Source organism: Scyliorhinus canicula, chromosome 11 (assembly GCF_902713615.1).
Source record: "Scyliorhinus canicula chromosome 11, sScyCan1.1, whole genome shotgun sequence".
Lineage (NCBI taxonomy): Eukaryota > Metazoa > Chordata > Chondrichthyes > Carcharhiniformes > Scyliorhinidae > Scyliorhinus > Scyliorhinus canicula.
This window is the reverse complement of record NC_052156.1, coordinates 117,741,331-117,759,387: the sequence shown is the minus strand read 5'-3', so window position 1 is coordinate 117,759,387 and position 18,057 is coordinate 117,741,331. Positions and strand designations below refer to the sequence as shown.

The following is an 18,057-nucleotide window of genomic DNA, read 5'->3' as shown; positions in this document are numbered from 1 at the left end:
GAACTATCATAAGTTGCATGTGTCCCAATATGTTGCCAAGTACAGCGGTGCTGGAACGTCGTTTGAAGTTCCAGCAAATATTGCTATCATTTTGGGTTGGTTAAAAGAGTTTGACAGCTATCCATTCCATTTGGCTTACCACATGGTGAAATCAAATGCTATGGCCTCATGTGGTTTGTAGATTTCATCATTAAAATAGCAGGGGCATTCTGATCTGAGCACGCATTGACCATCTTCGTTGGCATAATGATTGGGAGGGCAGTAGCAACCTTCGAGACAAAATTCAGTGCAATCCGAGTCTGGATTAGAGAGTGATCTGCAGGTCTGGTTACAAGGGGTGCCACACTGTTCATAAATCTGATCTTCAGGACAAGTCATTTCTGTCAAAGCAAAGTTTTGATAAAAAAAGAAAAAGACAAGTATTTTTATGCAGCATACTCATCGCAAACTATTCCTCACAAATTATTGAATCACAGTCATGGTTATTCCTGAGGCAAATTCAGCGTCCAAAATTACATTCAACATGGTCTCACATATATCGATGATTTGAAAGATTGGTTCGTTTCTTTTTTGACACCAAAGCAAAATACTGCAGATGCTGGGATTCTGAAATAAAACAGAAAGTGCTAGAAATATTCAGCAGGTCAGGCAGAATCTGTAGGGAGAGAAACAGGGTTCATGGGTTGGATTTCATGCCCATGCCAAGTGCGTTTGCAGTGGTGGTGGTGGGGCGGGAGGAGGAGGTGCATGTCAAAAACAAGGGGTACCCAGCCCACCACATTTCCACTGACCTCCGAGCTGTGCCTCCTAACATAACACGTGGGTGAGCCTCAATACTCACAGCTCGCTCACCATATATAAATAAAGAATTAAAGGTCATTTGATCAAGCAAATTACTGCGGTTGCTGGAATCTGAAACAAAAACAGAAAATACTGGACAATCTCAGCAGGTCCAACAGCATCTTGAGGAGAGAAATGGGAGCTAACGTTTCGAGTCTGGATGACAACTTTGACAGAGTCATCCAGACTCCAAACATTAGCTCCCTTTTCTCTCCACAGGAGTAGGCAGGCCATTTTTTGAGGAAAAGTTGAAAAAAGGTGGAAAAGAAAAGAAGCACGTCATCAGGGGGATGTGCCATGTGTGCCTCAATGGGAACCCCCTCCCCCCCTCTGAAGGTAACAGCCCCAAAACCCGGTCCCCTCACTCCTCTCTGGGCTTTCAGATCCCTCCCCACCGTGAAAGTCCAGGACGTACCCATGTCGAGCAACCATGACTGTTCTTCTTGTTCCTCCTTGCAGTCCCAGCAGTGCTCATGACTGCTGCTAGTGACGGCAGCCAATCAGATTGGCTGGCAGCTCTCGAAGAGGGGCAAAAGTCCCAGAGTGAGTTTGTTCAGCTCGCAGTGCATTACAGCTGCGGGGTGGGTTTCTTTCATGTGCTTGGATTTCCCTTCCGGAGGCGGGTTATGGGTGGGGGGGGGTGAGGGGTGGCCAAGCTGTCCATCCCACCCTCTCTCCAGTCATAAAATCCAGCCGCATATTTCAGATCGCTGAACTCAGTGAAATGTCATTGGCTGAAATATTATCTCTGATTTTCTCTCCACAGGTGAAACCGGGCCTGATGAGAATTTTGAGCAATTTCTGTTTTTATTTCTAGTTTTGACGGTGTTGATTAGGGGATGAATTTTGACCAGGGCACCGGAAATATTCTCTCTTCTCCACAGGACCTTATAGCTGTTGCCTGAATGGGCAAGCAACCAGGTCTGTGCCAATGCAATGCTCCATTCACTCATCTGTGAGTTAACCTTTGATTCTTCACTGTAAAAAAAAAGCAAAAGCAAGAGCAAAAATCACTTACCACAGAAATGTGGCGACCTCCAGTTAATAAGGACCCCTTTCTTTGCACACATTGCAGCATAACTGGCAACAGCTGAACATAGGCATTCATTGCCATTGGAACAGGCACACACATCATAGTGACAGATCTTGAGGAATGGCGCAGGATTCACTTCATAGTGGCAAGGCTCAAACTCATTCAGCAGAAGAACAGAGCAAACTTCCTCAGCATATGTCGCTGAAACACAAATGTTACACCATTGTGACAATTCCCCAGAAGGCTTGTTTCTAAAACAGCAACTCCAAAACAGGGTTGGGGCCAATTTTAACATGACTCCAAATGGGAAACTAGCAGGATCAGGTGTGGTTGCTGGTAGCACACGCTTACCACTATTGCATTTCACTCAATTCATTGGAAAACGTATAAAGCCAATTTTGTATCTGATCTCATTGGTTTCCTATCTGGGAGTTAGCTTAAAAATATCCCCATTATAAATGGAGGGGGCGTGGGGGAAGTAGATGGTGGAGATGTGATTATGATATATTTTTTTAAAAAGACATAAATCATGCAAATTACTTCAAACAATTAAATCAATGTTGTGCTTTGGACTTCAAGGGTTTTAGAACATAGAACATTACAGCGCAGTATGGGCCCTTCGGCCTTCGATGTTGCGCCGACCTGTGAAACTATCTGAAGCCTATCTGACCTACACTATTCCATTTTCATCCATATGTCTATCCAGTGACCACGTAAATGCCCTTAAAGTTGGTGAGTCTACTACTGTTGCAGGCAGGGCGTTCCACACCCCTACTACTCTCCGAGTAAAGAAACTGCCTCTGACATCTGTCCTATATCTACCACCCCTCAATTTAAAGCTATGTTCCCTCGTGTTGGTCATCACCATCCGAGGAAAAAGACTCTCACTGTCCACCCTATCTAACCCTCTGACTATCTTATATGTCTCTATTAAGTCACCTCTCAGCCGTCTCCTCTCTAACAAAAACAACCTCAAGTCCCTGAGCCTTTCCTCGTAAGACCTTCCCTCCATACCAGGCAACATCCTAGTAAATCTCCTCTGAACTCTTTCCAAAGCTTCCACATCCTTCCTATAATGTGGTGACAAGAACTGCACGCAATACTCCAGGAGCGGCCGCACCAGAGTTATGTACAGCTGCAGCATGACCTCGTGGCTCCGAAACTCAATCCCCCTACTGATAAAGGCTAGCACACCATATGCCTACTTGACAGCCCTATTAACCTGGGTGGCAACTTTCAGGGATTTATGTACCTGGATGCTGAGATCTCTCTGTTCATCTACACTACCAAGAATCTTGCCATTAGCCCAGTACTCTCCATTCCTGTTACTCCTTCCAAAGTGAATCACCTCACACTTTTCCGCATTAAACTCCATCTGCCACCTCTCAGCCCAGCTCTGCAGCTTATCTATGTCTCTCTGTATCCTATAACATCCTTCAGCACTATCCACAACTCCACCGACCTTCGTGTCATCTGCAAATTTACTAACCGATCCTTCTACACCCTCTTCCAGGTCATTTATAAAAATGACAAACAGCAGTGGCCCCAAAACAGATCATTGCGGTACACCACTAGTAACTGAACTCCAGGATGAACATTTGCCATCAACCACCACCATCTGTCTACTTTCAGCTAGCCAATTACTGATCCAAACCGCTAAATCACCTTCAATCCCATACTTCCTTATTTTCTGCAATAGCCTACCGTGGGAAACCTTATCAAACGCCTTACTGAAATCCATATACACCACATCAACCGCTTTACCCTCATTCACCTGTTTTTCTCTGAAGACTGCATTTTTAGAGAAAAATTCTCATTTAGTTGCAGTTGGGAAACAATTCTCACTCATGCACACATTTCAGTGACTAATGGGAAATAGTAAGCGTTCAATACCATTCAAAGGATAAACTGGAAATTATAGACTTTTATTTAACATTAGAAATGCATACAACGATAAATCCGATTCCATCTTGGAACATCTGGTTGCCACAACTTTCATAATGCAAAGCATGACTGGGTTCCTTATTTCACTTGGAGCAAGGTTAACAAGTGCCTAATCGATGTTGCGTAGCCCCAAAACAGCACAGCTCGCATTTATAAACATTTCTCTCCCAACTTCAGGAATGTGTAGGGAGCATCACCTAATCTGAATTCTTTATCTGCATTATACAAAACATATTCAACAGGGACTTTTTGTATTAACTAATGTCACACAGCGCGAGGTTACTCCATCACATATTTTCCCTTTCAACATACTGTGGAAGGATTCAATGGCTGAAGGCCACAGATATCCTTATTTCTAGGCCTGTCCACCATAGGATTAGAAATTTGCGCCAGAAGTCAATGGACCTTCTGGCGGTGCGTCAAATTTTCCATCCCAACTGTGACAATTCCCATGGCAGGTGGGACTGGAAAATCCTGGCCTATGAAATCAGAATGAATCCATGAAGCCTGCAGGAAACCAAGGTTTATGCAGACATTGTAAGATTTGTTTACGTGCTGTACTTGATGAATTAACTGTTTGGCTAAAGCCTTCTTTGAATATCCCATACGGATGAAGTACAATTGTAATTATTTATAGCCCGATATTTAGAAAATACCTGAATCACAGGAAACACAAACAATAAAGGAACAATTGCCTTATTTATCCATTCTAATGTTAATTCCCCATCAGTCATGTGCTTGTAAGTTTGAAGGATTATACTTATATCCTTCAAAAAGTCAAAGGTACCAGTGTGGGAAGTTTTCCAATTCGTCACTCAGTATCAGGCATCCCCAAGCCAGGTGCAGCATTGCCAGCTACACAGAAAAGCTCACTTTACTCTGTTCCAAATTGGTATCATGGCTCAAGCTTAAGCCCAGTGTGAATTTTTCTATTCCCGTCACCAGAATTCCTCACAGCCCTGAATGAGGCAAATAATTGTGGTTCGATTAATGTCAAACCATGCCCAATGAAAACTAGCTTAGGATTGCGCAAATTAATTTCATGAAGAAAATTTACATTGGAGGAAGAATGCCTGGGCCAGATTTGAACCCAAATCACAGAAATGACATGGCACTGTACTACTTACTATCCCCTCCACTTTGGTTAATAATTAACAAAAATTCTTCACTCACCATGAACTGGTTAAAAGACTCTGGTTATGGCTAATATAGATGCTGCAGGTCAAAGGTGAAAAAAGTTTTGGAGTTCAGCCATGAGGGTTACAGCTTGTGTTACCATCACCAATCTGTTTATTGTGTCATGATCACTGCAGTTGTTGGGTTTTTGCCATTTAGCTTCACAGAATTTGACAGACAAATAATAGATAATGGCTTCCTATGTGACGAGGTGAGACCAACAAAACAATGGAGTAAACTTTTTGTCTTCCTCCCATGGACAGCAATCTGGCAGAGTGGATAGTCACCTCTTTATAGAACTGGTCAGATTAACAATCCATGGTTTTCAATTAGGTTCTATCACCGCCCACGAAGACAAAAACTTATCCCAATATATCTGGGGCTGCATTCAATTATTCAGCATGCAGAAGCAGTGTAGGTCCTGAGAGACACTAGACTCATGCCCTAGCATGCATCACAGTGTTACAAAGGAACAGGAGTGGGCCATTCACTTGCTGGAGCTTGTTCTGACATTCAGTTGGGTCATGGTTGGTCAGCATTTAACTTCCATCATAGCGTTTGCGCATAGTATTTAAATAAGAATAAAAGTAATTTTTATTGTCACAAGTAGGCTTACATTAACACTGCAATGAAGTTACTGTGAAAAGACCCCAGTTGCCACACTCCGCCGTCTGTTCGGGTACACTGAGGGAGAACTCAGAATAAGAACATAAGAATTAGAAGCAGGAGTAGGCCATCTGGCCCCTCGAGCCTGCTCCGCCATTCAATTAGATCATGGCTGATCTTTTGTGGACTCAGCTCCACTTTCACCATAACCCTTAATCCCTTTATTCTTTAAAAAAATATCTATATTTATCGTAAAAACATTTAATGAATGAGCCTCAACTGCTTCACTCGGCAAGGAATTCCATACATTCACAACTCTTTGGGTGAAGAAATTCCTCCTAAGCGCAGTCCTAAATCTACTTCCCCTTATTTTGAGGCTATGCCCCCTAGTTCTGCTTTTACCCGCCAGTGGAAACAACCTGCCCGCATCTATCCTATCTATTTCCTTCTTAATTTTGTATGTTTCTAGAAGATCCCCCCCACATCCTTCTAAATTCCAATGAGTACAGTGCCAGTCTACTCAACCTCTCCTCGTAATCCAACCCCCTCAACGCTGGGATTAACCTAGTAAATCTCCTCTGCACACCCTCCAGCGGCAGTACGTCCTTTCTCAGGTAAGGAGACCAAAACTGAACACAATACTCCAGGTGTGGCCTCACTAACACCTTATACAATTGCAGCATAACCTCCCTAGTCTTAAACTCCATCCCTCTAGCTATGAAGGACAAAACTCCATTTGCCTTCTTAATCACCTGTTGCACCTGTAAACTATCTTTTTGTGACTCATGCACTAGCACACCCAGGTCTCTCTGCACAGCAGCATGTTTTAGAACATAGAACAAAGAACAGTACAGCACAGAACAGGCCCTTCAGCCCTCGATGTTGTGCCGAGCAATGATCACCCTACTCAAACCCACGTATCCACCCTATACCCGTAACCCAACAACCCCCCCCCCCCCTTAACCTTTTAATATTTTATCATTTAAATAATAATCCCTTTTGCTGTTATTCCTTCCAAAATGGATAACCTCACATTTGTCAACATTGTATTCCATCTGCCAGACCCTAGCCCATTAACTTAACCTATCCAAATCCCTCTGCAGACTTCCGGTATCCTCTGCACTTTTTGCTTTACCACTCATCTTAGTATCGTCTGCACACTTGGACACATTGCACTTGGTGCCCAACTCCAAATCATCTATGTAAATTGTGAACCATTGTGGGCCCAACACTGATCCCGGAGGGACACCACTAGCTACTGATTGCCAACCAGAGAAACACCCATTAATCCCCACTCTTTGCTTTCTATTAATTAACCAATCCTCTATCCATGCTACTACTTTACCCTTAATGCCATGCATCTTTATCTTATGTAGCAACCTTTTGTGTGGCACTTTGTCAAAAGCTTTCTGGAAATCCAGATATACCACATCCATTGGTTCCCCGTTATCTACTGCACTGGTAATGTCCTCAAAAAATTCCACTAAATTAGTTAGGCATGACCTGCCCTTTGCGAACCCATGCTGCGTATGCCCAATGGGACAATTTCCATCCAGATGCCTCGCTATTTCTTCCTTGATGATAGATTCCAGCATCTTCCCTACTACTGAAGTTAAGCTAACTGGCCTATAATTATCCGCTTTCTGCCCACCTCCTTTTTTAAACAGTGATGTCACGTTTGCCAATTTCCAACCCGCCAGGACCACCCCAGAGTCTAGTGAATTTTGGTAAATTATCACTAGTGCATTTGCAATTTCCCGAGCCATCTCTTTTAGCACTCTGGGATGCATTCCATCAGGGCCAGGAGACTTGTCTATCTTTAGCCCCATTAGCTTGCCCATCACTACCTCCTTAGTGATAACAATCATCTCAAGGTCCTCACCTGTCAAAGCCTCAATTCCATCAGTCACTGGCATGTTATTTGTGTCTTCCACTGTGAAGACCAACCCAAAAAACCTGTTCAGTTCCTCAGCCATTTCCTCATCTCCCATTATTAAATCTCTCTTCTCATCCTCTAAAGGACCAATATTTACCTTAGCCACTCTTTTTTGTTTTGTCCAATTCACCTGACAAACACGTCTTTCGGGACTTGTGGGAGGAAACCGGAGCACCCAGAGGAAATCCAGGCAGACACAGGGAGAACATGCAGATTCCACACAGACAGTGACCCAAGCCGGAAATCGAACCTGGGCCCTGGCGCTGTGAAGAAACGGTGGTAACCACTGTGCTACCGTTCTATCACTTTGCTGATGATTGAGAATAGGTGGATTGGCTAATTGGCCCAATTAGATTTGTCCCACTTTTTGAAAACAAGATATAGCTGGGCAATTTTCCCTTTGTTGGATAGATGGCAGCTCTGTAGCTGCTCTTGAATAATCCATCCAGAGGTATCGCCTCTGGAGCACTGATCTTAAGCATCACACTGGAATTTTGTAAGGGTCCGACAGTTTCTTGATATAATACAAAATGAATTGACTTGGCTGAAGAGAAGCGTCCGTGATTTTGGACACTGTTAGGAGGTGAAGAACATCAGTCCATTTGCCCCTTCTGGCTGAAGATTGTTCAGAATGCTTCACCCTTCTCTTTTGCTGGTGACTAAGCTTAATCATTGCTTGGAATTGGAAGTTCTTGAAATCTCCCTTTCTAGTTAGTCACTTAATTGTCTGCTACTATTTATGACTGGATCTGATAGGCCTGGAGACATTTCTACTGATCCATGAATTGTCAGTTCCCATGTCTCTTTCTATAGCATGTTGCTTATATTCTTTCATGTGTAAACTGACCAGGTTACGTTTCAGTTTTAAATATGCCTGGTGCTGCTCTCAGAATGCTCTTCCACACTGCATCCGGGATTTCCAGCATCCACAGCATTTTGTCTTTATGGTGAAATGCAATTCTGCTGTTGATGATGTTCAATAGCACCATGTGGATGATCAATTTGGAGCTGTTTATAATCTATCCCATTCAACATGGTCACATAGTGGCACATGCACGATGGAGAATATCCTCATTGTGTCTTCATTGGATTTGTTCTTTTACAATAACTTTGCAATAGATCGTCACAATTCTGGAAATTTGTCTTATTCAGGCTTTCACCGGTGATGCAGTGGTTAGCATTGCTGTCTCATGGCTCCGAGGTCTCAGGTTCGATCCCGGCTCTGGGTCACTGTCTGTGTGCTGTTTGCACATCCTCCCCGTGTTTGCGTGGGTTTCGCCCCCACACGCACAAAGATGTGCAGGGTAGGTGGATTGGCCATGCTAAATTGCCCCTTAATTGTAAAAAATGAATTGGGTATTCTAAATTTATTTTTAAAATTCAGTCTTTCACTTGATTTGTCAGTGGGGCTGCTCTGCCAAATTTGTATTGAGTTCCCATGTGTTAAATGAAGAAGATATTGCTGGGTAAACAGGGTTTCATCATATCCTAATTCAATGCTTCGATCAAAGCAGAGTAGTTCATCTTGATTTTTTTCTTTCTATTCTTTGCAGAGGTTTGATGCAACAGAGTGGCTTGCTTGGACTATTAGAGGGCAGTTTTGACTCAACCACATTGCTGTGGAACTGTGATCAAGCATAGGCCGAACCAGCTTTCCTCTTTGATTGGGTTGTTAAGGCAATTCAACAGTTTCAGTGTCAATTTTCTAATAATGCGGCCTAGAATTTAAGGTCAACCTATTTTTGGAAACCTGAACTGCAAATCATTAACTGCCCACACTCAACATGGAAAGTCTGTCAAGCTCCGGACTTATGTGTCAGGAAAGAGCTAATTTCCCCAGTGTTTAATTATAACAGGAGCTTTAATTGTTTAATGGACAACACTTATTGTTTGATAGACTGCACATAAAGGCTATATAGGTGGCACTGGGGTGTTGGAGGAGAAGCGATTGGTGAACATAATAAAATTGGAGTTGAAGAAGTCAAGACTTGCTTTCTAGTTCTTATTACAGATTTACCACTGGAGCTTAACAATGGTAGCAGAGGATGGTTCCTGCTATAAGTAAAAAGGATAGCAACTAAGATTTCATCGAACGAAAGACAATGGGCAGGATTCTCCAATCCCGCGGCAGAGTGTCCACGCCGTAGTAAACGCCTTCGCTCCCATGACTAATTTTGGCCCCTCCAGCGGGCCAGCACAGCGCTAGAGCGGTTCGCGCCGCTCCAGCTGCAGATCCCGGCGCGAACTCTGCGCTGCGGGATCCGCGCATGTGCAGTGGCTCCGGTGCCTGCGAGGACATGTGCAATGGCACCGCCGCCAATGCGTGCATGCGCAGTGGCCTCCTTCAATGCACCGGCCCCGACGCAACATGCCGCAGGACTACCGGGGCCAGCGCATAGGAAAGGAGGCCCCCAGTAACAGGGGCCGGCCCGCCGATCGGTGGGCCCCGATCGCGGGCCAGGCCACATCGGAGGCCCCCCCAGGGTCGTGCCCCCCTCCCCCCCCCACACCCCCACCCCCCAAAGGCCACCATCCGCCCCTTACACGCCGATGTCCCGCCAACCCAGAGCAGGTTAGAATGGCGGCGGTGGGACTCGGCTCTTTTCTTACGGCCACTCGGACCATTCGGGCCAGAAAGATGGGCCAGCCGCGTAGAGCGGCCCGTGACCGGCGCCAATTTCCTGCTCTGCATCGGGGCTAATCGTATGTCAGCGTCGAGGCGCCGTGGCGCAATTTCCGTGGACCACCGGCAATTCTCCGACCCAGCGCGGGGTCAGAGAATCCCGCCTTGTATTCTGAATTTTAACCTAAAAGAGTGATTTATATAAACTTGGAAAACACATGGCTGAGTTAATTGTTGAGGTATGACTGCCCACCATTGTTTGATGAGTGTTAACCCTATGACCATTGGAAGTTATGTGGACACGGGCTATGTCCTTGCCCAAGAAAGGAAAAGGAATTGCCTTGGCACTTTTGCTATCATGCCAAATAAGATGCAAGGTATCCTTGGAATTGGATTTGGATCAATTGGACTCAGATGAAGATTTTGATACATTATTAGCTTAAATGGATAAAATTTACCAAAAGGATGATTTATTAATTTCTTATGAGGTCTGGTCAGATTTTGATAGATTTAGAAAGTCAGTGAATACCTTCATAGAAGACTATATAATGGAATTCAGCAGATCAAAAATTAGGCTGCAAATAAATTCCATCCAGAAATCCCCCAATCAATACAGCGTTTAAATTATTAGAGTGTACTAAAGTTAGAAATATGGATTGACTTCTGGTTTTGATGATAGTTAATTTTGCAGAAAGACACACTATTAGAAAAAATGTCAGAAGCTCTAAAAAGGTTCCTGGGCAAACATTCCTTCTAAGCCGCATTCATGATACATCTGGGCCGTTTGGCGATAAGACAGACTATGGAAGGCTTTTGTGAGGGTCCTTCTTTTTATTCTCTTCTTTCTCCCTTTCTTTTATTTTTAGCATTACTTTTTTGGTTCATGGATGATTTATGAACAGGTTTTTAAGGCAGCCTGCCATTTTGATTCAAGCAGAAGAAAGCAGCAGCCTGTGACTTTAATTCCATAAGACCATAAGACCATAAGACATAGGAGTGGAAGTAAGGCCATTCGGCCCATCGAGTCCACTCCACCATTCAATCATGGTTGATTTCAACTCCATTTACCCGCTCTCTCCCCATAGCCCTTAATTCCTCGAGAAATCAAGAATTTATCAATTTCTGTCTTAAAGACACTCAATGTCCCGGCCTCCACCGCCCTCTGTGGCAATGAATTCCACAGACCTACCACTCTCTGGCTGAAGAAATTTCTCCTCATCTCTGTTCTAAAGTGACTCCCTTTTATTCTAAGGCTGTGCCCCCGCGTCCTAGTCTCCCCTGCTAATGGAAACAACTTCCCTACGTCCACCCTATCCAAGCCATTCATTATCTTGTACGTTTCTATTAGATCTCCCCTCAACCTCCTAAACTCCAATGAATATAATCCCACGATCCTCAGACGTTCATCGTATGTTAGGCCTACCATTCCTGGGATCACCCGTGTGAATCTCCGCTGGACCCGCTCCAGTGCCAGTATGTCCTTCCTGAGGTATGGGGCCCAAAATTGCTCACAGTATTCTAAATGGGGCATAACTAGTGCTTTATAAAGCCTCAGAAGTACATACATGCTTTTATATTCCAAGCCTCTTGAGATAAATGACAACATTACATTTGCTTTCTTAATTACGGACTCAACCTGCAAGTTTACCTTTAGAGAATCCTGGACTAGGACTCCCAAGTCCCTTTGCACTTTAGCATTATGAATTTTGTCACCGTTTAGAAAATAGTCCATGTCTCTATTCTTTTTTCCAAAGTGCAAGACCTCGCACTTGCCCACGTTGAATTTCATCAGCCACTTCTTGGACCATTCTCCTAAACTGTCTAAATCTTTCTGCAGCCTCCCCACCTCCTCAATACTACCTGCCCCTCCACCTATCTTTGTATCATCGGCAAACTTGGCCAGAATGCCCCCAGTCCCGTCATCTAGATCGTTAATATATAAAGAGAACAGCTGTGGCCCCAACACTGAACCCTGTGGGACACCACTTGTCACCGGTTGCCATTCCGAAAAAGAACCTTTTATCCCAACTCTCTGCCTTCTGTCTGACAGCCAATCGTCAATCCATGTTAGTACCTTGCCTCGAATACCATGGGCCCTTATTTTACTCAGCAGTCTCCCGTGCTGTTCTACTGTCTTTCCCACTAGGCTCTGCTTCCAGTCGATTTTCGTCAGTTCCTCCCTCATGCGCCTGTAATTACCTTTATTTAACTGTAAAACCTTTACATCTGATTCTACCTTCTTTCTTTCAAATTGCAGACTGAATTCTACCATATTATGATCACTGCTTCCTAAGTGTTCCCTTACTTTAAGGTCTTTTATCAATTCTGGCTCATTACATAACACTAAGTCCAGAATAGCCTGTTCCCTCATGGGCTCCATCACAAGCTGTTCCAAAAAGCCATCCTGTAAACATTCAATGAATTCCCTTTCTTTGGGTCCACTGGCAACATTATTTACCCAGTCCACCTGCATATTGAAGTCCCCCATGATCACTGTGACCTTGCCTTTCTGACATGCCCTTTCTATTTCGTGGTGCATTTTGTGCCCCTGGTCCTGACCACTGTCAGGAGGCCTGTACATAACTCCCATTATGGTTTTTTTGCCTTTGTGGTTCCTCAACTCTACCCACACAGACTCCACATCGTCTGACCCTATGTCGTTTAGTGCTATTGATTTAATTTCATTTCTAATTAACAAGGCAACCCCGCCCCCTCTACCCACCTCTCTGTCTTTTCGATAGGTTGTAAATCCCTGGATGTTTAACTGCCAGTCCTGAACCCCCTGCAACCACGTCTCTGTGATGCCTACCACATCATACCTGCCAGTCACAATCTGGGCCACAAGCTCATCTACCTTGTTCCGTACACTGCGGGCATTTAAATATAGCACCTTTAATTCCCTATTGACTGTCCCTTTCTGTTTTCTTAGTGTGGTGGACCTTGGTTTACTGAGCCTTTCCATACACTGTGTCATATTTTGTGAGATGGGGACTATCGTAACCTCTCCTGAGCTCTGTCTTTTCGTGATTTTTTGTAATCCTAAGCAGCTACGCTTCCCACTGATTCCTTCACCTCTTGGTTCCCTGACTTTCCCTTCCCCCCAATCTCTAGTTTAAAGTCCTATTGACCACCCTATTTACTCTTTTCGCCAGAACACTGGTCCCCGCTCGGTTCAGGTGGAGACTATCCCAACGGTATAGGTCCCCCCGTCCCAAAACTGATGCCAGTGTCCCATGAAAAGGAATTCAAATGAAAGGAACCAGGAGGCTGTGCTGATTTAAATTGTGGACCTGCACCAATAACAGAGATTGGCTGGGACTCAGTTTGATTAATTTGGCTGGTAACCCATGAATTGGCCCAAAAAGCTGTGCTCTGCCTAGTAACAGGTGGTGATTGGATATTATCACAGGAATGATTTTTTTTCAGAGCCACAAGGTTCCATTTTGGTTTTACTTTTGATTCTGGCAGAAGAGGTAAAATATTCAGCTAAACGTTCTCAGAAAACTGTTGCCAATCCTTTCCAAAGAAGATCCAGGTATCTCTCTCTTTCCATGAAGCCTTTCGGTGTTAGATTTCTGAAAACTGAGCCTAAAAGCCGGCTATGACCGGAGCGAAAAAGTCTGATGAAACAGGAACTCTGTCTCACCAGGAAAATTGTGAGTACAGGCTGCAAAACAAGGGCTGTGATTTACAAGATTACTGTGGAGGAAGCCTGACGCTTTGAATCACTTGCCAGGAGATATGACATTCATTTGGGTATAAGGCATCAGGCAGAACTTTCTGATCCGCATTCGGGCGGTTAAACCATGGTGATAGATGAATTGATAAATTGTAAGATTTTGAGAATTCTACTAATTTTTAGAATCTGTGATATCTATGGATGTTATTCTGAAACCACAATTTAAAATTAATTAGTTGGGCAATTAACATTCAAGTAATTTGGGAAACAAGAAACTCAGATGTTTGTGAAGAAACAAACTTGTTTTATTGTGTCACCATGGAGTTAATTTGAATTGAGCTGAAGCTATCTTAATGACCAAAATCTGATTGGGTGAATGTTTTAAAATCAGTTTGAAGGAATGGCTAAAACAATGTTAACTTGGTGTGACACCTTATGTTAAATAAACCATGCATTACCTTAATGCATCTATTTAGAGACAAAACCTTTATTCTCTGATATTATGATAATAAGTGGTCTGAACTGTTGATTTTAATAGCTTTTATGTGGGCTTGGGTTAAGCTATATTGACAAGAAAATGTGACTATTTATGGGTTCTCTGAGTCAGGAAGGAAATGTGCATTTGTTTGTGATGGAATGTAAACTTCTGGACTTAATGACCCATAAAGCAGGGGTTGTAGCAAAGGTGGGGTGATATGAGATGAATTGCATCCTGTAGCTAATAGGAGGAGTGAATTTGGACCATCTCCAAAAAAGGAAGGAGGAATGGGAGACTGGGGATAGAAGTTGAGAAATCGTAATTTTCATTGGTCCAGTGTTACCATGGCTTCTGGGGTAGGACTCCTCTGGACACAGTTGAATATCACTTCAAAGACAAAGAAGAGGGACATGTGGTGTGGTAAATGCATGGCACAGTGCAGCTAGGTGATAGTGTATATCTTGTGCATGATTGTCCCATGTGCTAAATCACCAAACTCGGCTACATTGCAGCGGTAAAGTACCCAGCTGGGATGGGTGTGTTTTGTGGTGATGGGGGAAACATGGGAGGGGAGGAGGTGCGGGGGGAGGAATTGGAACAAAAGTTATTTCAGGATGTGCTTGTGAAAGCAGGTGACCTGTCTGCGTTTTATTGTGTCAGCAAGGAAGATAGTGAAACAGTGAATACTGCCCTTCACTACCTGTAATGGTCAAAGTTTATTTCTTGACCCTCCAAATAGAGCTCTTGTTTACTGATTCTAATGTTACCTCTTTTTGAATTAAATGTCCATCTGGTGAAAAGGACATGATGTTAAACCCACAGCAGTATCTGATTCTATCAACTCTACTTATTTATCTACATTTAAATTGACAGGCATTGCCCATGAAATGCCATTTTGCTGCACTGCAACAATATTTAACATAAAAGATAGTTGATGCTTTGTTTACATGTCCAAGGCATCCGATAGTCTAACAATCAGTAGCAACAGAGGCTACAGCTTGATCATTGCTGGAATTTTAGTGTACTTCGAAATGCTAAAAAGAGTATTACTGCAATGTTACTACTTTTAAAAAAATATTATGCACTGCACAATGATTAATGAGGCAAAATTTTTCATATGAGGGGGGAAAAGTGGATTGGATACCCACATCTGAATAATAAGGACTAGGGGGCACAAATTGTTGTGTTTAAAATCTGCAATTTCTAACTCCTTTTTCCTTGACTGGGTCATTGTGACACCATAGTCATTATTTCCACAGAGCATTTGCTTCAGTAAACCATGTGACTGTGTTTTCATATTTCTTCGGATATTTGCCAATTGGCTGAGCTCCCATCTGGCAGTGGACAAAGGGACTGATACTTGACTGAACACCTCCCTTTTAAAGTAAATGTTTCTGACCGCTTGTTCTCCTTAGAGAGAAGAGATAATCTGTCGCAGCAACACCTTGGACTGCTTTATTTGTAATCTTGGACATCTCACCAAATAAAATTGAAGGAAAACCCAATTTTAACAGCTGCTAACATCTTTAGAAATGCCACAATTATTTGGACGTGCTTCAAGTAGTTCTGATATTGTGACAACCAAAATGAAGACTTGTAATTTTCTTCACTGATTTTCCACACAATAAAATGTGCTACTGGTCAAACTGCATGATTTTCCATTCAAAGTATAGCAAATATACAATCTAAGGGTAGAGCCAGTGTCCTGAGCAAGAAGCCACATTTGAAGAGAGTGCAGAATAGAGGTCAAGGTGTAACATGGCAACAGCAATTCCCTTGAAGTGTGGATCCCCACTGAAGATACTGAATTCTTTCTTTCGATTGGTTTCATATCCATAGTTTTCATTCTGCGCTCAGCCAAAATAGCACAGGGAATATTTAAATAGCCATGTTAAATTAATCTTTCAAAACGTACTGAAATCCAGTTACCTCTCTTGGGATTTAAATTGCATGGGTCAGCATGGATCTGCTTTAGGTCAGCACAGCCTCCATTGACCTTCCAGGAGTTCCCAAAGTTGACCATCTCCGTTTCAACAAGTCCGGAAGACGTGAGGAAGTCGTCACCTTGGTTTCCATTGTAATTCCCACACAAGCCGCAGGTTGTACCCATGTATATGACTCCCAGCTAAAGAAACAAGCAGACATTTAATTCCGTGACAGAGCAATGCGGAATCGAAGATACATCTGCAAGCTTCAGGGTGTACCTTCAAATAAACCTTTCCAAAGCCATCCCAGTCAAACTGAAAATCTTCATCATAGGTCACCCGAATGGATGACAGGACAGTGTGCTGAATACGGAGGGCACCTACAAGAAACATATGGAAATCAGAATGAATGTAATTAGATGAGCAACAACGTAATTCTAAGTAAAAGCATTGTGGAAAAACACTTTCTTCCTGTCACTTTACATTAGTCTTATCGTCATAGAAATTTCACAAGATCATTCAGCCCTTTTTGTTCCCGTACTTGAGTTAGCTTTGTCAAATGGAGTTAACTATTTGATTTCATTGTTGTGTTTCACATTTTCGTGCTCATCAAGTTGATAGAAGTTACGGCAGGGAAAAAGAGTTCTTCCCCTTCGACATGCTTCATGTCAGGATCAAGTCCTCCCAGGTTGATCAATTCCAGCCAACGTGCAAACATACGAACAATGGCAGACAGCAAACAATTGTACGATCCAGTTAAATCTCTCATACAATTATAAATACTTTGCGCATCAATTTCAAACAATAGCCATCTTTGACTTGACGAGATTTCAAATTAATGTGAAGTTAGGGATAATTTAGTGGTTTAAGTTCATACTCATAAGGGCCTGAATAGAGACTGTCCAAATTTATTCCAAAACACATGCATATAGTCAGCAAGTACATGGACGAGACTTAACACATCATTCTGAACTGCTCCACATTCACATCAAATAATCAAACAAAAGGTCTCGGCTCTTTCCATTATTAGCTATAAAGTTAGACCCTCACCTGTACCTAGGAACAGAGGAATGGAATGGGCCAGTCAGCCCCATGAGCCTGTTCTGCCAGTCACTTAGATCATGGCTAACTCCATCAATCCGAAAACAAAATCAGCTGCTGCCTAACAATCTTCTTTTTAGTAAAATGGGACAAATGGAAATCTTTCTTCAGCAGTATCAAAATTGAGAAATCACGGCTGTGCAATTGTGAGCATATTTGTTGATAGCAATGCAAAGGTGCCAGCAAATCACACTCACAAAGGGAAGGTGCTCACCAATCATTTGGCCTATAAATATTGCAATATTTGATAAACTCAATGAGACTTCACAATTTTAAGAGCAAAACTGGCATTTAATAATTCGGAAGAATTACAGAAGGAATCATAGAATCCCAACAGAGCAGGAGGCCATTCGGCCCATCGAGTCTACATTGACCCTCCAAAAAAGCACTCTACCAAGGTGCACACCCCCAACCCTATCCTAACCCACACAAACCTCGAAGGGACAATTTATCATGGCCTATCCACCTAACCTGCACATGTTTGGGCTATGGGAGGAACCAGGAGCACCTGGAGGAAACCCATGCAGACACGGGGAGAACATGCAAACTCCACACATACAAGGGTGAAGTTTAATCCAGGTCCCTGGTGCTCTGAGGCAACAGTGCTAACCACGCTGCCACCATACCTCCCAGGAAAACTGTCAGTGCCAAGGATATTATGAAATTCACTCCACATGATAGAAATTGTGATCAATTCTGTTCTAGCATTCTAGCAG

At 43.1% G+C, this 18,057-nt stretch overlaps 1 protein-coding gene across 2 annotated transcripts in view; it reads right to left on the bottom strand.

The window, feature by feature from the left end:
• Positions 1 to 18,057, bottom strand: part of vwf (von Willebrand factor) — a 137,624-nt gene that overhangs the window by 100,565 nt on the left and 19,002 nt on the right. For both annotated transcript variants that reach the window (XM_038811190.1, XM_038811191.1), the window contains exons 13-16: positions 16,520 to 16,620; positions 16,245 to 16,440; positions 1,859 to 2,074; positions 140 to 380 (exon numbers count right to left, since the gene is read on the bottom strand). In XM_038811190.1, the coding sequence (XP_038667118.1) occupies positions 140 to 380; positions 1,859 to 2,074; positions 16,245 to 16,440; positions 16,520 to 16,620 (754 nt within the window). The remainder of the gene's footprint in view (positions 1 to 139; positions 381 to 1,858; positions 2,075 to 16,244; positions 16,441 to 16,519; positions 16,621 to 18,057) is intronic.